The sequence below is a fragment of the Symphalangus syndactylus genome, chromosome 7 (assembly GCF_028878055.3).
Source record: "Symphalangus syndactylus isolate Jambi chromosome 7, NHGRI_mSymSyn1-v2.1_pri, whole genome shotgun sequence".
Classification (NCBI taxonomy): domain Eukaryota; kingdom Metazoa; phylum Chordata; class Mammalia; order Primates; family Hylobatidae; genus Symphalangus; species Symphalangus syndactylus.
The window spans coordinates 85,178,228-85,199,927 of record NC_072429.2 but is presented as its reverse complement, the minus strand read 5'-3'; the positions used below and the strand labels follow the sequence as shown (position 1 = coordinate 85,199,927).

The 21,700-nt window shown below is 36.3% G+C and overlaps 1 protein-coding gene across 13 annotated transcripts in view; it reads right to left on the bottom strand.

Annotated features, from left to right (window-relative positions):
• CPNE3 (copine 3) overlaps positions 1 to 21,700 on the bottom strand; it is a 47,703-nt gene that overhangs the window by 9,491 nt on the left and 16,512 nt on the right. For 12 of the 13 annotated variants that reach the window (XM_055286694.2, XM_055286686.2, XM_063643387.1 and 9 more), the window contains 10 exons: positions 21,331 to 21,405; positions 19,980 to 20,051; positions 14,603 to 14,686; positions 11,922 to 12,011; positions 7,436 to 7,534; positions 5,598 to 5,684; positions 4,513 to 4,572; positions 3,849 to 3,982; positions 1,240 to 1,294; positions 1,107 to 1,158 (listed from right to left, as the gene is read on the bottom strand). In XM_055286694.2, the coding sequence (XP_055142669.1) occupies positions 1,107 to 1,158; positions 1,240 to 1,294; positions 3,849 to 3,982; positions 4,513 to 4,572; positions 5,598 to 5,684; positions 7,436 to 7,534; positions 11,922 to 12,011; positions 14,603 to 14,686; positions 19,980 to 20,051; positions 21,331 to 21,405 (808 nt within the window). The remainder of the gene's footprint in view (positions 1 to 1,106; positions 1,159 to 1,239; positions 1,295 to 3,848; positions 3,983 to 4,512; positions 4,573 to 5,597; positions 5,685 to 7,435; positions 7,535 to 11,921; positions 12,012 to 14,602; positions 14,687 to 19,979; positions 20,052 to 21,330; positions 21,406 to 21,700) is intronic. The other variant, XM_063643391.1, reaches the window with a different exon arrangement.

The window sequence follows — 21,700 nt, the reverse complement described above, 5'->3', positions numbered from 1 at the left end:
AATGTGGTAAAAAAAAGAAGCAACACTTGGATACTTGAGGTATAAGGAAAAAAGTAAAACGTGGCTGGGCATGGTGGCTCATGCCTCTAATCCCAGTACTTTGGGAGGCCAAGGCAGAAGGCAGGAAGATAGCATGAGGTCAAGAGTTCAAGACCAGCCTGGCCAACATAGCGAGACCTTGTCTCTATTTTTTTTAAATAAATAAAAGAAAAAAGTGAAATGAAAGACAAATATCTGCCTCCTGCTCTCTACACAGAGGAAAGCTGCTATAGAAGCTCAATTCTTTGTTCCTTTTGCCCATCCCAGCTACTTACAGAATACTGTGTGAGCAACAAGTATTAGATGCTGGATACTTTTCTCTTCGTAGAGAGTGACTACTACTCTGAAAAAAGCTTCAAAAGATCTGTATATTAAATTACTCATTTTATTGAAGGTTTGTTTTTAAATAAATTTATATGTGAAAACACTTTTAATATATGATATTTTTACTGATCTACTCCAAAGATTGAGAATGTTTTTGTCCGATTAAAGTTCTTAAGGTAGGAGGATTTAGCTTACCACCTTCATCATCATAATACTGATTTGCCCCATAATTACCATTACCACCCTAACCACCAACCTGGTGCAATTCTTCTACCTTATACAACAGAAAGTTAAATATGTAAGAAAATGAAACCTACAGATGAAATTTGAGTAGTTTTTTTTTTTTTTTTTTTTTTTCTTGAGACGGAGTCTCGCTCTATCGCCCAGGCTGGAGTGCAGTGGCGCAATCTCGGCTCACTGTGAGCTCCGCCTCCCGGGTTCACGCCATTCTCCTGCCTCAGCCTCTCCGAGTAGCTGGGACTACAGGCGCCCGCCACCACGCCCGGCTAATTTTTTTTTTGTATTTTTAGTAGAGACGGGGTTTCACCGTGGTCTCGATCTCCTGACCTTGTGATCTGCCCGCCTCGGCCTCCCAAAGTGCTGGGATTACAAGCGTGAGCCACCGCGCCCGGCCAAATTTGAGTAGTTTTAATCACAAGAAAAAAAACAAAGAACAAAGAACAAAACAACAAAGACTAGTGAGCCTTTCCATTTGAAGTCTTCATGTTTATTTTTTAACTTACCATTGCAGTAGGGATTGGATGGGTTGAAGTTCATTGGAAATTCATGTGATACCTGTCAAAGATGGACAAAGGACTGATGAGGGCTGGGCTGCTTTTCTAGGAGGCAAAGCTTTAAAATGAGATTTCCTCTTACCTGCCACTGAGGAGGTATCTGAGCTCCAAAACCAAAAGCTGGAAACATCTTATCACTAAAAAGAAAAAAATATTTAATAAAATACTGTTTTTTCCAAAATAAAAAGAGCTTTATCTTTGCTCATGATAAAATCAATATGAGCTCATTTCAAAAACAATTTTTCAAAATCTTAGAAAAGTATGAAGATAAAACAAAGATTACCTATATTAACTGCCAAAGAGAATCAATGTTAATATTTGACAACTCTCATCCTAAATATTTTTCTGTGCACTGAGGAAGAAAAATGTTTCTCTCTACAGATTTTGTAGAAATGGAGTTTACATGCATGTTTTATAACCTACTCTGTTCTACTTAAATCTTGTGTATCATTTCAGTGATCAAATGAGTAAATAAATACATGAAGCCCTGAAAACCACAATTCTTTTTTTACTAATTGATAGCAAACTCATTTGGTAGCAAAACCTGACCTCAGATGATCAGAGGTTATTGGTAGCTTTTATTTATGCCACTTAATACAAACATTCATACATTAGGGAGAGGGACAGTGGACCAAATATATAACATCACGTGAACAGCCACTGAGTATCCCACAAAATGGATATCCTCCCACAGATGTCTGATAGCCAGTGTTCTGCCATTATAAAACACCATAATGAACATAATTTTTCTACGAGGAATATTCCTTTCATATTTATTCTTAACAGTTAGTTTTGCACTGAAGATAGAGCCTATGCCATGTCAGAAATATTTCTCCCAGGCTGAGGTGGGAGGATCGCTTGGGTCCAGGAAGTGGAGGCTGCAGTGAACCGTGACTGCACCACTACTCCAGCCTGGGTGACAGAGCGAGACCCTCTCTCAAAAGAAAGAAAGATACATTTTTCCCCAGTTTGTAGTCTGTCTTCAACTTTGTTTAAAGCATCTTTCTTTTCATAGTTTTTAATATTAATGAATGTGAACACAAAAAAGTTGCATGATTTTTGCCTTTGCTCTCTTGCTTAAAGGTTTTCCTCACTACAAGATTATAAACAATTCACATATACTTTCTTCTAAAACTTTAAAGTTTGCTTTTGATATTAAACTTCTAATTCATCTGGAAAGTGTTTTGAAGTAGGATATAAGCAGGAATTGCTGCTCTCTGGCAATATCCATTCTCTCCTTTAATAATAGAACACCTGAGCTAGAGATTGCTCTTCCTAGCTTCTCTGGGCTGGATGTGATCAGGTGGCTGGGATCTAGAGACAGAGACATGAGTAGAAGTGATTTGCCAGCCACTTCTGAATCACGCCCCTAAAAGGGAATGCACATTCACTCCCTGGTCCCTTTCTTCTCTTCCCCCTGGCTGGAGAAGATGAGAACCAGAGCTATGGACCCCTGGAGGGAAGCTGTGAATTGAGAATAGCAGAACTCCCCTATCAGTTCTTAACTATTATACTTACCCCTAGCAACGTGAAGTGAAATAAACCTCTATTTTGTCAAAGCCACTTTGTTTTTGGGTGTCTATTTAGGCAGTCTGGTCTGTACTCTATACAGAATAATATCCTAAAACATGCAAGTATGAGTCAGGGATCCAAATTCAATTCTTGTCCAGTTTGACAGCTTTTATAACCCCCTCCCCTAAATTCACTTATATGCATGGGTCTATTTCTGGACTGTTTGCTTGGTTCCACTGGTCATGTCCTAATTCCATACTCTTAATTAAGATAATTGTAATAATACTTTTAATATCTGCTAGTGAGAAATTATTAATTTTTTAATTCTGTTATATTTGACCACCTTTCTAAGCTCTCACTACTGTCTAATAAAGTAATTTTCTATATATGTTAAATATATTTAATGATTTTTACCTTAAAACTTACTAGCCTGAAATTGGAATTGCCACCTTGCTTTAGATTTCTTTGCATTTGCCTAAAAATTTCACCTCTTTAAATGCTACAGATTAATGAAAAGCCCCATCAATATGTAAATAAAGTAATAATAGACAAAAGCAAGTGAAATTTTATTCTGTACTCTTAACACATCCAGGAAAAACACTACTAATGCAGATGTTTTCCCTATTGTTTAGTAAACCCTCAATAGGACCTATTTAAATCTTTTCAAAACCTAACCATTGATAACCATTCAGAATATTTCATAGCAATTAGATCTAGTTATCCTTCAGCACTTGTTAAAAGTCACCATTAAAAAAATAATTTGGCAACTGCCAAGGAGATAGATATGTTACGAAATAGTTTTTATTTGTATTTATAAAACATGTCATCTGGGCTTCAATCACTCATACAACTTATGCCTAATGAATAAGCCCCAAGGAAACCAGACTAAAGAAACAAGAGCCTTGCTGACATCAGTGAGGAAGTAAATAGCAAACTATATGTAATATAAAGCAAAGTACATGCAATATATGATAACTAATCACAGCAAGATATTAGAGATCTAAGGTAAACAGCAAGATTGCCACAAAGAGAAAAATAGAAGAAGATAAGACAGGGGGATTTTAGGGAGAAAGCATCATCATCCTATCACCTATATCAGAGTGCTAGCCGATGAAACAAACTACCCTTTCTGGGGAATTGTGAAAACATGTATTTTAGTTTTTCCAAAGTCATACTCACGCATCATAATCTTGAATGACCAGTCCCACAGACCAGAGAGCAGTCAAATACTCATTAACGCCATTGGGGCTGATGTAATGAAGGGAGTCTGGAGACCTTGGGTCACCATTGGAGCCAGTGAAGTCCACTCCCACCTGCCAAATAACAATTGCAGCCCTTACTACGGAGAAGGCAAGGACACCTGTGCTTGATGTCCAGGAAAACTTCAAGAGATGGGATACAATCATGCACCCTGGCGCCTACTTCCTAACAAATGCCTACCACTGTTTCCATAGACAATTAAACAAGTAAAGCATAAATGTGAAACAACCTGATGCTTCTACTTTTCTAGATGGCTTAAATAATGAATTATTATATCCATTACTTAAGCTTAAGGGTTGCCTTTTAAAAGGTTGTCTCACTCATGCTTTCTAGTCCTTAAATTACTCCAGGATAACCACCGGTTTGTAGGTTTGTACACATCTGCTTTCTCTCAGGAGGAAGAGATCTCATCAACAAAACTGAGAGCTTCACGATGAGCCCAGACAACCTGCCTGAGGACTCCAAGAAGACTATGCTAAACAGATTGTGAAAATTTCATTACAAAGTCAGTTTTGCAGTGAAAGAAAATATACTGCAACATGGAGGAAAACGCCTATGCTGAAAAATTCAGTGTGTTACTTACGGTAAAATTCAGCTGACATCCTCCCATTATATAGTCAAGGAATGTGCATTCTACTGTAATCTAAAAATAAGAGAAAACTGTTAAAATTACAACTCTCCTACTATACAAGAGAAGCAAAAACTCTTTGGCATATATTTTTAAAAGTTTGTAAACTGAACAGGACATGATATAAACATGGAAATTACCCCTTCATTCAGGTTTAAGATACCCCTTCCCCTATGTGCCATGAATCTGTAAAATTTTGCTTCCAGACAATTATAGCAATGTTAAGATTAGAATATTAATGGCCAAAGATGAAATATACTCATGTTAAGTTTTAAGATATGAGTAACGAATCCAATATGTTGAGGGCTTTAATAAGCATAGCAGTCAACATTTTAAAAAACAAAAACTCCACTCCACTTGTTCACCCTAAAAAATCTTGTTTTTTCCCCTCTACTCACAACATTTTATATTGAAATTATGAAGAGGATAAATGCATTGGGTCAGGCCATTTCCGCTAAAGAGCTGAGAAAATACTATGATGCTTTATACTTCCTAAGATAATGAAAAACTTATCCTTGTCCTTTGCAAATAAGTTGTCAAACCTTGGAAACAGGTTACTTGATTTTTTTGTTCTTCCCTACTTGATTCTTTTTGCTAAAGGTGACCAGATGCTCATGTGATTTTCAACTGCCTGAAATTCAAGTATTTGTTTAATATAAACATACTAACAGGAGAACTTGAAATATAATCTCATTATATTATAAGTAGCCAAGGCTTGGGTTGGGTGCAGTGGCTCACGCCTGTAATCGCAGCACTTTGGGAGGCCAAGGTGGGTGGATCACAAGGTCAGGAGTTCAAGGCCAGCCTGGCCAACATGGCGAAACCCCGTCTCCACTAAAAATACAAAAATTAGCTGGGTGTAGTGGTGGGTGCCTGTAATCCCAGCTCCCTGGGAGGCTGAGGCAGAGAATTGCTTGAATCCGGGAGGCGAGGTTGCAGTGAGCCGAGATCACGCCACTGCACCCCAGCCTGGGCAACAGAGCAAGGCTCCAGATCAAAAAGAATAAATAAATAAAAATAAGTAGCCAAGGCCAACGGACCTCACACTGTTTCACACTGATAACACCTGAATTCTTGTAGCTTTTTTTCTTTTGCCTTTTTTTCTCATTTATGCATTCAAATTCAACCTGTAGGAAGAGAAGACAAAAATGTTACTTTTTATTACCAATATTAGAAATGCCAATGTGACTTTAAATGAATGACTTTTTTTCCTTTAGAATCAAACTACCTACTGATGTAGGTCTGTTGCAAAATATAACTGTGAAACAATTACATAATATGTTAAGTATGTGGAATATTTATCAGGTAAATTTCCAACAATTAAGGCACTCCTAAAATTGCATACCTTTCAAAATAGTTCCCCCAAATAAATTTTACCTCTGCAGGTAATTTCCTTGCAAATGTTCCAAGGCATAATCTTTTCTCTTTGCTGCATATTTTACCATAGAGTTGGGCTCTATGGCATAATATGGTATAATAAAGGAAATAAAATATTACTCCTAGCTGTTACCAACATAAAGAACGAAAATAGGCTGCAAAGAAAAGAAAAAAAAAATAACATCATAAAACAAATATATGAAGCCCAACTCTATGGTAAAATATGCATCAAAGATCTTCTCTTGCCACTGGGAATACATGTTAAAAATTGATCTAACACCTCCTCTTGTTTATATTTCCTTCCCCCAAAAGAATGATCTTCCTTCCCCCTCCTATCCCCCTATCCATCTTTAGGGCTTGGCTCAAGTTGTTCTCCTCTGTAACTTCCACTACTACTCTAGTCTTCTCTCATCTCTATCTACCTCTTTAAAGTTCTACAACTATATGAAATTTAGTTACATACTCTGTATTATTTTCAAGTGTCTCATTTAATTTTTTCTTCACAGTGACATTATAATCACCTCCAAGTTATACCTTCAAGTTCTGTCTTGCCTAATAATGATATAAGAGATATTCAATAAATGTTTGGTAAGTCACCTCTTCTGTTTAACACAAAGCCACTTATGTACTTCACACAGTCATTACTAGTTTTCCAAGAATCAAACACTAAAAAATACACGTGATATAATACAATGATGTAAAACAAAATTATGTTAAACAAATTCTTTGATGGTTCAGGATCTTGCTGGAGTCTCAGTCACAATCATAAGTATTAATTATTGAGTATTAGAAATTAAAGAAAGGAAAAACAATAAAAAATTATTGTATCTTAGAGCTATAGAAATTCCACAAACCGAATTCTCATTGAAAAAGGGCTAGATTACTTCACTTATTCATTTACACCTTCAGGCTCAATAAGTGCTCTTTGGTCCTGCTGAAGCCTGTGCTTAATGACTCTCAGGTCTGCCCCCAGCTTTCAGTATTTCATAGTCTTGAGAGGGGCAGGGTCATTCTTCTACAGCACTAGATGAGCACACTGGGGCCAACTGCCCTGCATTGGTTGCTGGATGGAACTGCTGGCCACAAAAACCAATGCCTACTTTTAAAGCTGATATTGCTCTGCCTCTTCTGTCTCTGAGTAAAGTGTGGTTCCCTCTAGTGCTTGCCTGCATTGTGTTTGCCTTGACCCCAATACCACGATACAACAGGCAAAAGGACTGGACTTCTATTCCTAATGACTGACACTGTGATCATCTTTGCTGTCCTCCATGTAGTTGGAGTCCTCATCTGGCATTAGTAACTGTTACGTGGTGTTCTGCTCAATAAAATTCATACCCCAAGTATGAATTGTGGATTATGTGATTACTAAACATTTCAGAGCATTATGCAATATAGACTAAAAGCATAGTAAACCGTTTGATGCTACGGGAAAAAAATGAAATACAGTAATAAATACACAGCCAAACTATAAAGTATATGCAAATGCAAGGATGTAACTTACAGGTGAGCTTCTGGAGGCTTCTTTCAGTTTTGTCATGGTGGTTTGAAATGTTCCAATGAGATCATGTGACCCATCATTGTCATAATCATAACACTCCACCTGAAATTAAATATAATAAAAAATATAAAAATCAATATAGTTTTATTAAAAGGTATTGGCTGCAATAAATGTAATCTACCATGAAGTGCCCTTTTAATTAAAGGAAATGAAAATGTGTAATATGCAGTCCCTACTTGGGACAGTAGGAATTAACATCCTAGAGAAGCAATATTGAAACACTTTCAAACCCCAGCTATCCTTGGAATGGGGATCTAAGATAGATCACAGGCAGATGAAAAACACAAATACTGTGTCAATTCCACATTAAGCAGTTTCCAGCTCCTCTATCATGCCTTCTATAAGTGCTGATAAAGGGCAAAATGGAGTTATACCTTCTTTCTCATCCACTTCTTTGCCTTATTACTATGCAATGGCTAAAAACCATTATCTGGAGAAAGAAAGGAAGTCAACATTCTATAAAGCTAAAATTTATATAATTAAATCCTAGATACTTTAGGATTATGAAAAGTATATTTCATTAGCTGCAATATGGTGAGGTTGGCTTGTGTTATAAGTTAGATATGATGAAGCCAGATTTGCATCATCGTAAAGATCACAACTCTTACAATGAAAAGAAGAATTCCAGGCTAAGAGTACTTAGTCCACTGAGGAAGTATCTACACCGGGTCATATTTACTCTATTTCCATGTGAGACAGGGTGAGTTCTAGTCCTAGATCTGCCTCTGATTAAATGCTTTCTCTCTCTGAAAGGAGAGAGAAGAGAGGTGAGAGTATTTGAGTTGCATGTAATTTCATGACAGGTTGACAGAGCAGTCAAAGAGTAAATATTCACCAGAATACTAGAATATTCTTTGCAATGGGAAAAATTAGGTGGCATGAACTATTAGCAAGCAGAAGTGTTCAAGGGAAGCTGGAAATTGACCGTGATTATGAACATTTAACACCAATATTTTTATAGTATTTTATTTCAAAACAGATTATTTCATTTCTGCAAACATTTATTATGTACACTGTGCACATTCTCTAAATAGTCTTGTGAGGTAGACAGAGTGGAATCCTGTTACTATGATGCCCATTTTGCAGAACTAAGACTTAGAGGAACTAAATAAAGTCTTAGAAGACGGTATGCCTTGTGTGGTAACCAACACAGGTAAAGTAATGCTGTGCTAAGGACACTTTGAAATACTAGAGCCTGTAATTTAAAATAAAAACTTGTAACTAAGAAGCAATTTGCATTTACCATCAGCCAATAGAGAGCTTTATCTTGCTAATATCCTTCTCAAACTTAGATTAACTGCCAAACTAAAATGCTCAGGATTTTTTATGTTTACTTGGCAAAGTGACTATTTTTCCCCTCAGTTCTATGAAATGAATGCTTATCATAACTGGAAGTCTTTCATTCCCTACATATATTTTCATTATTCTTCAGGAAGACTGCAAATCAATCAATCAAAACAGTCAAGGCCAAGAATTTCAATTTTGAGTAACAGAAAAGGACTTTATTTTTCTAAGAAAATGCTTTGCAGGCATTTTGGCCACTGACCAAGTCTGACAGTTTGACTCTTGCCCTACTCAGTATCCAATTTTTAAACCAAAAACCTTTTATATGACTCTTTAATGTGCCAAGGGAAAAGAAATTTAATAATTTCCATAATTTTTAGAGGAAGTAATATTTAGATAAGGTAGAAAACAAACTCTCTTAATATTTTAATAAGTTCATGGCTTTTAAACAGACATTTTTCAATTATGGAAAACAGAACTTTACATTTTAGATTTGCAATCAGGGAACACCAATTTATATCTAAGATAGGATTAAGCTTTGACAAGGCCAAGATTTTATTTGAGTAAAGATTATGAAGGGCTAAAACGGTTCATATGTTTAGACTAATCATACATTAAAATTTCAGGAAATGTAAATAATATTTTTAAACGAAAAGTTTTGATTACTCACTATAATAAATATACAGAAAAAGCTCCCTCTTGGCCCCTTGAAGGCAGACATGATATTTATAATGCTGACATATGTTCAGATATTCGTGTCATTTAATTTCTCTCTTTTCAAGAATTCAAAGACCAGTACTATTGGCTTTTTAAACAATGGTAGGCATAACAATATATGCATATACACATATGCATATGTATATGCAAGTATATAATATATACATGTATTCATATACATTTAATGGATATATAATATACATATACACATGCATATATAGTATACATAATAAACATATGTGTAACAAATAAATAAATGTATCCATATATACACATAGGCATATGTATATATGAAAGAGAATGCACACACCACACAATACTACATTCAGTAAGGCATTCCCATTTTAGGCAAAGTGGCAGCATGCATGATTATTTTTCATATTCACTTGATCTTAATGAAAATAATACATGCTAGAATGATAACACACCACAGCAAAGAAACTACTGAGGATTCTGACTCTATTCTCTGCTCTATAACTCTTTACTATCCCTATAAGCAATTTTCAAACAGTAAGAGAATCACAAATGTATGACTTTCTGATATTGCAAAGAAATGCAGAACTAAATGAAATAAAGTCAGTGATGATGTAGCAAACCAAGTTGTGTATAGTTAAAAACAAACCAAGAAACTTTTAAGAATGGAAGACGTTCATTAGAGAAAGCTCAGAAAATCAGTTTACTTACTATAATAAAATAGCCCTGTAAGCATGCCACTGTGAGCAAAAAAGTTTAAAAAACATTGTTTTGTTGTTAACATATCATTACACACAATCAAATAGTTATGGCTTAGACATTTTCTCCCAGATTTACCTGCCCTCTGACATCTAATGATGTTTACTATTTTTAATATGAAAAGCAAAAGTCTGGATTTGGCCTAATGATAAAAAATAATTTTTATAGCTAGTTTACAACTATTTATTTTGGACCTGGATTTTCACTACTGTTTCAAATACCTTACAAATCATACTTACATTGATTTTTAAAGTTCTTTACAAACTGGAAGCAATTTTTTATGGATCTCAGAAATGAAGCATTTTTTTTTTTTTTTTTTTTTTAAGACACGGTCTCGCTCCGTCACCCAGGCTGGAGTGCAGTGTGAAGCAATCTTGGCTTACTGAGACCTCCTCCTCCCAGGGTCAAAGGATCCTCCCACCTAAGCCTCCCAAGTAGCTGGGACCACAGGTGTGCGCCACCATACCCACCTAATTTTTGTATTTTCTGTAGAGACAGTATTTTGCCATGTTGCCCAGACTGGTCTCAAACTCCTGAGCTCAGGCAATTCGCCCGCCTCGGCCTCCCAAAGTGCTGGGATTACAGGCTTGAGCCACCACGCCCGGCAAAAATGAAGCAGTTTTTCAGTAACAATGGCACCTCTACAAAATTTTTACAAAACTTTCACTTCTGCTAATTTAATTTTTGCTTTGCTGGAAGGTAGAAATTCTTAACTCTATTATAAAAGTGAAGAATCCAGGTGAAGCTTCCAACTGATAAGCAAAATAAATAAATAAGTAAATGTGAAGAAGTGTGGTTACCTGCCCAAGATCCCTTAGCCAGTTAAAGGACTAAGTCAAAACTTGAACTGTGGTCTGACTCCAAATCTTATACTTATTCCTCATTATCTTGCCTGCTTTTACCATATTCGTTATCAAAAAAAGAGAAAAACAAACCAAAAAATCCCTTTGATCGACTGATGTCTGAACATAAAAAAGACCTCTATCTGTAATCATGTAAAGTTAATAATTCTAGTACAAAAGTTTCTTTTATGTATATGTATGTATATATTTTTCATTCTCAACACCACTCCATGAGTTTTCTTTTATTTATATTTTTACTCTTTTTTTAAATAAATGCCTATGAATAAAAACATTTAAAAAAATACTGAGACATCTGCTATTTGCTGTTCATACTCCACTTCCCTGATACTCTAAAACTAAAGCCTTCTAAAAGCTTTCAATTAATTACTTATCTCATTCTGAAAATAAGGAATAAAAATGCCATCAATACTCCCCTCCCTTGCTAAGGGCAGAAGCAAGCTCTGAGTTCTTAGGGTAACATCTGCTTCTATTTGCAACAGACATACCAAAGGCAAATAATGTAGTTTGAGGTTCCTATTAGCAGAGCAGAGGAATCTTATTAAAAGGAAAAAAATATTAAACTGGACATTTTATTTTTAAAAATACAGAATAAAATAGAAATGACACTGTTTGACTAAGCATTAGGTCAACAGATTAGTCAAACATGCCTACTCCTCAAACTATGTCACTTACCAGAAGACATTTCTATTTTAGTATTTTACACACACAAAATTTAACTCTGTAGGTGTCTTATATCATTTACTGTCTTTAAATACTATCTTATGTATTAATTTTATAAAATAGGTGAACATGGGTATATTTATGTATTTTATATATATATAATTTCAACTTACCTTAATGGTTTTGTCCATATCTCCGTAACACAGGGAGTTAAGAGAGATCTTGAAAGGCCTCCAAACAGGATTCAAGTTGTTTTTAACAACCTACAAAAATGTAGTTTCAAAAAGCTGTTAGAAAAACTTCCAGTTCATTAACATTTTGCTCCTGCCCTTCCTAGGTTCTTGCTATACTCTCACCATTTATCCTCCACCTCTTCATCAACTCAACTATTTCCACAAAAAAACTACCTAGAACAATATTATACAACTGTTACATGAAAAATGTAATAAACTGTCCAGTTGTGGTACATTCTGAGGAAAAGTAGAAAACTATCTGGAAAATATATCTACCTATTACAAGGAGCACTTAGCAACTGCAGAGGATGGCCGGGCGCGGTGGCTCACACCTGTAATCTCCACACTTTGGGAGGCTGAGACGGGCAGATCACCTGAGGTTAGGAGTTTGAGACCAGCCTGGCCAACATGGTGAAACTCTGTCTCTACTAAAAAAATACAAAAATTAGCTGGATGTGGTGGTGCATGCCTATAATCCTAGCTACTCAGGAGGCTGAGGCAGGAGAATTGCTGGAACCTGGGAGGTGGAGGTTGCCGTGAGTGGAGATCGTGCCACTGCATTCCAGCCTGGGTGACAGAGCAAGACGATGTCTCAAAAAAAAAAAAAAAAAAAACTGCAGAGGATTATTGATTTTAAAAGCAATGAGGGTTTCATTGCAGGGCACAGAAGATTCAAATATGAAATAAGAAAAGGTAAATATAGAATAAGAAACTTACTATGTTTGAATTGAATTGGAGAAATAAGTCCACATTTATAACTTAAAATTTTAATGCCATATATATATACATAATAAACAGATAAACACAAATATACATATTTCTTAGCTGTGTCCACTTAAAAGGCCTAAAAGCAATGATATCCAGTAGCAATGAGCACGTTTAGCACTCAGATGTCAGTGTCTAAATACTACTACCCTCTTGCAGGAATAGGGCTTATTAAGAGACATGGCTCATACCAGCTCTGGGACAGAAAAAGTACAAGGGGAACTGAGAACATACTCTAACTTACGAGACTGCTTAAAGACAAATGAGGTCAAAAAGAAAAACCAAGAGCCACTTTAGAGACTAGGAGCTCTCTGTAGTCAAACTTGGATTAATCTGAGCAGCAAAAATACAATAATGAGTTAATACAAAGCATATACTGCTATAACAATCCGTGAATTTATAATGATACTAAAAATAAAAGGAGAGAAAGAGAGAGATGAAAGAGGAATGCCTGCTAATATAAGTAAAAAGGATGAAAGATTTTGAAAAATCACTAATTTACTACCCATAATACAATAATTGATTAGGCAAGGATCACCAATGGATGCTAAAACCACTGGTTGAAGTGCTAGAGAACAGGTAATTCACGCAGTCTCATAGTTTCACACCACCTAGCACTTATTAATTAAAAAGGGGAAAAATGAGACTTTATCATGGTGAGATCTGGTGGTCATCAGCTTAACCAAGTAGCCAAGCATGACAGCATCAATGCTGGGCAGCCTGGCACCATGAGCCTCCTGAAAATGTAAAGAAAAGGAACACACATAGTGTTTTTGACAGAAATGTTTGATCTGGATCTAGTTGTGAGGAAACGGAAGAATCCAGAATGTTGGACATTCTGGTCTTGATTTTTAAGAGATTCAATGGCACCAAGGTATAAGGAAGGTAGGGAGAAGAGTCCTCTATTGGGAATATAATAGTCAAATCCAAAATTTGAGCCTTGACTGGATTCTGAACAAAACAAAGCAAAACAAAATACGCACAAAACCTGTGGGACAACTGAGGAAATCTGAAGATTAATGGTATACCAAATGATGTTACATTTAGCTATGTCAAATGTTAATTTTCTCAAGTATTATTGTATAGAATGTCCCTGTTCTTTAAACTACCTGCTGTAGCATTTATTTATTTATTTATTTTGAGGTGGAGTCTCGCTCAGTCGCCCAGGATGGAGTGCAGTGGTGCGATCTCAGCTCACCGCAACCTCCGCCTCCTGGGTTCAAGCAATTCTTGTGCCTCAGTTTCCTGAGTAGCTGGGACTGCAGGCAAGTGCTACCACACCTGGCTAATTTTTGTATTTTTAGTAGAGACGGGGTTTCACCATGTTGGCCAGGCTGGTCTCGAGCTCCTGACCTCAAGTGATCCACCCGCCTTGGCTTCCCAAAGTGCTGGGATTACAGGCATGAGCCACCACACTTGGCCTGCTGTAGCATTTAAAGATAAGAGTTATTATGTCTGTAGCTCCATTAGGATGATTTTGCAAAAGGAAAATACATGTGTGCATAAGTGTGTGTGTGTGTGTGAGAGAGAGACAGAGACAGAGAGGGACAGAAATAGAGAAAGACAAAGAGCACAAGTGTGTGGGAGTGTGTCCATTTGGTGAATCTAGGTGAGGGGTGCAGAGGAATACATTTAGCGTTCTTTATAGGGCTTAAAATTTTTCAAAATAAAAATCATAAAGTATGGTAGCACTTCTTCATTGAAAGAAAAAAATATGAACATGGTGATCTTGTGTCTCTGCCTATATGTAAGTATGAACTCAGATTGATACTTTTATAAATATAAGCTTTTTAAAATTCAGATTACGATAATTCCAAAGAACACCTCCACTCTGCTTTTCAAATTCAAATATTCACCTCTGTCCGATGAACCATTAGCCAGTTTCCATCAGATGTCTGCTTGTGGAATTCCAGGTATGGGTCTGACTTTCCAAATAGATCCTACATTTAAAACAAACAACAAAAAGCATCTGTTCTCCTCTGAACCCATGAAACCATGTGTGACCATACTTTACACATGTTAGCAACCACCTGAAGTCTAACTCTATAGTATTGATAGCAAATACACATCCCATCACCTTTCTCCCTAACTTAGAAACTTACTGAAGTCTACTAGGGCGAATTATCAAAGTGCTTGTGATAAATGCTCATAATCCTGTATACCATATTCTTACTTCTCAAAAACATGACAGTTTTAAAATACAGTGGTCAAATATACCATAAAATATGTTTTTGCTTTGTTTTCACCTTTAACCATTTTCATTTACATATCACTGAGTAGTTTTATATAAATGATATCACAAACATTAGCCATACCAACTCTATGGAGACAGGGCAGTTATCAGTGAGAAAATGGATTCAGAGGGGTTAATGATTTTCCCAAGATCACATATCTAATTAATTAATGGATCCAGGCTTTAACTTCATATCTCAGCCTTCTATGTCCAAAACTCCTTCACCAAAACCACACATTTCTTTACATACACAAATGACCAGAGGTAGATATGTGGAACGCATAATAGAAACACTTCAAGGGCACAAACTACATCTTCTATTTCCTCTGTAATTCACCACAGAACTCCTATACAATGCTCAAGCACACTAAGTGCTCAAAAATACTGTTATCACCATCCCCAATATACACATATCCACACACATACAGAGAGATAAAATTTGGGAAAAATGTACGAATCACTTACAGAGGTTAAACTCAGGTGGTAAGACTATGGATGATTTTTTCTCATTTTCATGTATCTTCATTTTGAAATTTGCATACTCCTTAACATATATGACTTGTTATTTTTGAAAATGAAAGGACATTTGTTAATCCCACAGGAATATATGCAGATACATCCCTGAGCTGAAGATTTCTTTAGTCCTGAATTAACTTCAGTATTAAATTAAGAACTAAAATAAAATTATTTCTCTCTTGAACACAAAGTTTAATGTCAAGCAAATAAGATATTTGGTACAGTCAAAAATATAAACACAAAGACTGTGTTTAACCTTATCTCTAAGAAGAATCTTAAGTGAATGAAATAAAAGCATGATATCCTTGTTATTATTTTGAAGGCTAAAAACCAATACTTGTCTGAAGGTTCATTAAGTTGCTAGTATTAGAACTAAAATAATAATTAAACTCCCTGGCTCTGATCTCCAGGATATGATAAGTAAAAGAAGCAAAGTGGAGGAAAGTGTACATCTAGTAGGCTGTGTTTATGCAAGGGCTGGGAGTGGGTAACATAAATACAAATACATACATACACACATACATATGAACACATACACACACGAGTATACATACACACAGAAAAACCCTTAGATATTTAGGAAACAGAACGATTAAATTATAAAACACGACTTTTTAAAAACTATTAACTACATGGAGGAAAGCAGAAGCAAGGTAGACCAGGAGAGAAGTTAAATTTCTTAAGTACCTTGTTTTGTAGATTTTAGAGCCATGTAAATGTTTTACGTGATTATAAAACAAAATTAAATCAAAATGGTTTTTTAAAAAAGCAATCCCTAAATATCAAAAGCAAAACGAAACTAGGTCTGTGACAGCATAACCACAGAAAAGAATTATTTCTTTAAATCATAAGAATGTGACTATATAACAAAAGTGGAATATATACACCTTAAAGACAAAAAGAACTTCAAAGAAAGCTCAAACTTCTCAGTAAAAATACTGTTAATAATAAATTGATATTTTTATTCTGAAACTATTAACGTTGTGTGAGACAAAACAGATAAGCAATTATGTTAATATATTTAAAAACCAAGAGAAATGAGATATGAATATAAAATAAGTGCCTGTAATTCTATATATTTTTTTAATTGTCTCTGTTGTTTTGGAGATGTCACCTAGGCTGCAGTATAGTGGTACGATCCCAGCTTACTGTAACCTCCCCCTCCTGGGTTCAAGCAATTCTCATGCCTCATCCTCTTGAGTAGTTGGGACTACAGGTTCACGCTACCATGACCGGCTAATTTTTGTATTTTTACTAGACACAGGGTTTCGCCATGTTGGCCAGGCTGGTCTTGAACTCCTGACCTCAAGTGTTCTACCCACCTCCCAGAGTGCTGGGATTACAGGCGTGAGCCACTGTGCCGGGCCAGTAATTCTATATTTGAATTGGAAATAGTTGTGTAATTTCATGATTTAGTTTTTCTTAAAAAAAAAAAAAAGGCTTTTCTGTATCTGTCCACTGAAAAGCCCTACAAACCATGAACGACAATAACTCACAACAGTGAGTACCCCCTAGCACTGGACTGTGGTCTCTAAATACCAATTCCACCAAAATGAAGTAAGGTTCCTTTTAATCTGCCAGTCTAAGGCAGAAACTAGATAAAATAAGCCTGGAACATGGCTTATTAAAGACAAAAAGAACTTCAAAAAGAAGTTCTTTGAAGCTCTTGTCATCCCACAGAGCAAGGAAATTATCCAAAGACTCCTGGAGTTGTGCTAAACGGTCTCACGAACAAGCTTAAAGGAATTCCCTCAGGCCAAAGTTGGAATAACTTAAGTATCTATGAGAAGTAATCCATTGCAGTTATAAATATTTAAATCTATTACTTTACAGCAATTCTAAAACAGAACAAAACACACAAACCTAAAAACTTCACTGGTCACATTTAGCGGATGCTAGGGAACCAACTTATAATTTTGAAAAATGGTAAATATGGGGGAAAAGTCAAATATTTTAACTTACTTTTCCTATATAAACTATACCATAAAGTAAATAAATACTTAACATGGGGAAGTTTTTCTCTATAGAAAGATTCTTGCTAAGAAACAAAAGCAATGATAGAGTGACGATATCACTATTTTACAGATTTTTTTCCTTCTTTTTTTGAGACAGAGCCTTGCTCTGTCACCAAGCTGGAGTGCAGTGGCGCGATCTCGGCTCATTGCAACCTCCGCCTCCCAAGTTGAAGTGATTCTCCTGCCTCAGCCTCCCAAGTAGCTGGGACTACTGGCGCACGCCACCACGCCCAGCTAATTTTTCTATTTTTAGCAGAGATGGTGTTTCATCATGTTGGCCAGGCTGATCTCGAACTCCTGACCTCAGGTAATCCACTTACCTCGGCCCCCCAAAGTGCTGGGATTACAGGCATGAGCCACCACACCGGGCCTACAGACTCTTAATAATAAAACCAGGTAGCTATCATCAATGATCACAAACATCCCAAAAACACACAAGTTAGGGTGAGCCTCCTGATGGAATTACATGCCACCATTGATGAAACTGTCTTGCCAACAATTAAAAATGCCAGCAGATCATACTTCTAGATTCAATTGCCAGGATACAGAAATCAGAAAACAAAAGTAGAGAGAGAAACATGTTAAATGACACCACAGGATTTAATTAGCCATAGACAGAATATGGAAAATTCTTTTTTGAAAAAAAAAAAAAAAAAAAAAGATGGAGTCTTGTAATTATAATGCACTACAGCCTTGAACTCCTGGGATCAAGCCATCTTCCTGCCTCAGTCTCCTGAGTAGCTGGGACTACAGGTGTGCATCACCTGTGCCCAACTTGAATGTGGAAACTTCTGCAGGATAAAGAAATCAGTTTTCTCCATTGAATAAATTCCATGATGGATGGAAGAATAGATACAAAGGAAGGAAGGGAGGGAGGAAAAGAAGAAAGAAGTAAAAGAAAGGAAGAAATTTATAGATTTGAAAGGACTTAAGACACACTTTAAACAATTATATTTTTTAAAGTGTCTGCAGAGATACATGAACATATTGATGGATGAAATGATATTCATGAAGTCCAGAAGGAGAGAAAGTAGATAAGGGTAGAGATTAAATGAAATTGGCCATGAGTTATAATTGTGGAAAATGGGTGATGAGAACATGAAATTTTTTAAAGAGTCTTCTAGTTTTGTATATATTTAAATTTTTCCACAATTAAAAAAAAATGTCCCCAGCCTGTAGTCTAAAATATTTTAAGTTTTTTTGTTGTTGTTGTTTTTGTTTTCACTTGAGACAGAGTCTTGCTCCATTACACAGGTGAGAATGCATGATCACTGCTCACTGTAGTTTTGACCTCCTGGGCTCAAGCAATCCTCCCACCTTACATGGGATTACAGGCACATGTCACCACACCCAGCTAATTTTTGTATTTTTTGTAGAGATGCGGTTTCACCATGTTGCCCAGGCTGGTCTCAAACTTCTGAGCTCAAGTGATCTCCCCACCTTGGCCTCCCAAAGTGCTGGGATTACAGGCATGAGCCACTACGCCTAGCCCTAAAATGTTTTCAAACTGAACTGCAAACAATGAAGAATATTGACTAGATTATAGAATTAAGTACAAAAAGCTGGGCTCAGGGGCTCACACCTGCAATCCCAACACTTTGGGAGTATGAGATAGGAGGATTGCTTGAGCCCAGGAGTTCCAGACCAGCCTGGGCAACATAGTGAGACTCTGTCTCTAAAAAATATAGATAGATAAATCGATAGATAGATAGATAGATAAGATAGATAAAAGAATTATTATAATCCACGCTATATACTAAATTGTTGTGTTATTATGTATTGGTACTCATCCTTCATAAAAAAAAATTGACCTTTGAATGCAAAGAGGATAATTGACCTATAATTAATAAAGCACAGTTTTCACTTTCTTCCTAAAGATAATTCAACTGTATTCTTTCATGCCTTTACAGTAACATTAATGCTTCTATTCAACTCCTCTCTTAACCTAAACAAATCCTTTGATTACATCTAGATGAAAGAGGTGAAGAGAAATGGGTTCTGCTTAAACATACAACACATACACACACGCAAAATTTGAAAGTAACTAGTACCCTATGTGTTGCTCAATGATGGAGTTCACGATATTAACTGCATTTTTATTTTCTTAAAAAAGAGGCAGGCCGGGCGCGGTGGCTCACGCTTGTAATCCCAGCACTTTGGGAGGCCGAGGCGGGCGGATCACGAGGTCAGGAGATTGAGACCACGGTGAAACCCCGTCTCTACTAAAAATACAAAAAAAATTAGCCGGGCGTGGTGGCGGGCGCCTGTAGTCCCAGCTACTCGGAGAGGCTGAGGCAGGAGAATGGCGTGAACCCAGGAGGCGGAGCTTGCAGTGAGCCGAGATTGCGCCACTGCACTCCAGCCTGGGCGACAGAGCGAGACTCCATCTCAAAAAAAAAAAAAAAAAAAAAAAAAAAAAAAAAGAGGCAAAACATGACAACCTTGTTGAAATCTGCATAGTCTACCCACCTTATTATCCAGTTTTCTGGCTTCCATTTCAAACAAGACCACTCTATTATCTTTTATTTCTTCAGCTGAAATCTATGAGTAGATAAGGTAAGTGAAAGAAAATATGTTTTAGGAATTCTGATAGACACTTAAGCACTGATTTATTCTGTTATCTAATATAAAGCCTACACTAATATAAATTAATTCTAAAATGTTTCATAAGAAAATGGCACCATTAAGAAAGATATACCATTATTTCTTTTATGTGTGTGAAATAAAGATTTTCCCAAAATATGCCCAGGTCTGCATTAAGCAATGTCTTTTGAAATATGGTTGCCCAAACTGGATCTTCCCTATTCAAGAGAAAAGTCAAAACCCCAGAAGACTGAGAATACCCTCTACACAACACTGAAGTTCCCTAAACACTGAGAAGCATGAATAAATCATACTTAGAACACTCTATACATTGATATTATCAGATCAATGTTTTTCATCCAATGTAACTGAAAAACTCATTCTTCTTAAAAATAAGTATCAGTCTATCATGCCCTACAACAAGGAAGCTAACTACTGATAATGTTCTCTTTCCCACAAAAATCAACACCCCTGAACATTCTTATGCCTTTGGAAATCTAAACTATAGCAAAACAGCTGCTTAGAGAAATGTATTTGATAATCATGATAACCTTGAAACATAGCTCTCTCAGGGAACTAGCCTTACATTCTCAGAGGGAGCTAAAGTTAAAATACTATCACTCCAGGCAGCAGTTATCTGTACAGACACTCTAGAAGATAAGGTTTACAGGCTTGGCATTATATAATAGGAAATGTGAAATACAATAAAGCATATATTCATTTGCTTGAAGCCAGTAATCAGCAATGAAAAGCCCAGGTGGGAGGATGGGCAGCAGATAGCAAGCACAAAAAATGATGGTAAAGAGTTTACAGGTTCATTGGCCATATCATAACATAACATCCCTCTGGAATAAAATCCACTAGGGAAAATTTCTGTCATGTTGAGAGGAATATGTTTCTCCAGTAGAGAACCAAATTGATACAGATTATTAAGCAGTTTCTCTCTCACGTAAGAATAGACACTTCCACAGAGAAGGGGCAGGTATCACCAAAGTGCACTTGACCTCTATGGGCAACTTAGAAAAACTGAAAGAAGGGATTACCACACTGCATGTTTCTCCTGGTTTGCACAATACATTTTCCATTTGTGATAACTACAAGACAAGAGTAGATGAAATGCAACATTCAAGATTGAGTGACAAAGCATGGCTGTAGAATATTTCTCTGATATGGACAGTTTCGGCATGTCCTATTATGCTAAATCTTTTGAGACAAAAGACAAATATCTTATTTTTACCGTAATGCTCCCTTTTCCTGCAGGTCTTCCATTTTTCAGCACCAGTGGTCGAGTTAGCTTTTTGCTGGAAACAATCTGTTAGAATTAGAAAGTGATACAAAGAGTCATTTCCCTTCAACCTACAAATTTTTAAATGAAATAGTTTCAGCAAAAAAGACTGAGTACAAGGTTCACTTAAAGTCATTAGAAATAGAAACATTCAGTTGGTTTCTTAAAGATTTAGATCATCTACATATTTAGGGCCAGGTGCAGTGGCTCATGCCTGTAATCCCAGCATTTTGGGAGGCTGAGGCGGGCAGATTACCTGAGGTCAGTTCAGGACCAGCCTGGCCAACATGGTGAAACCCCATCTGTACTAAAAATACAAAAA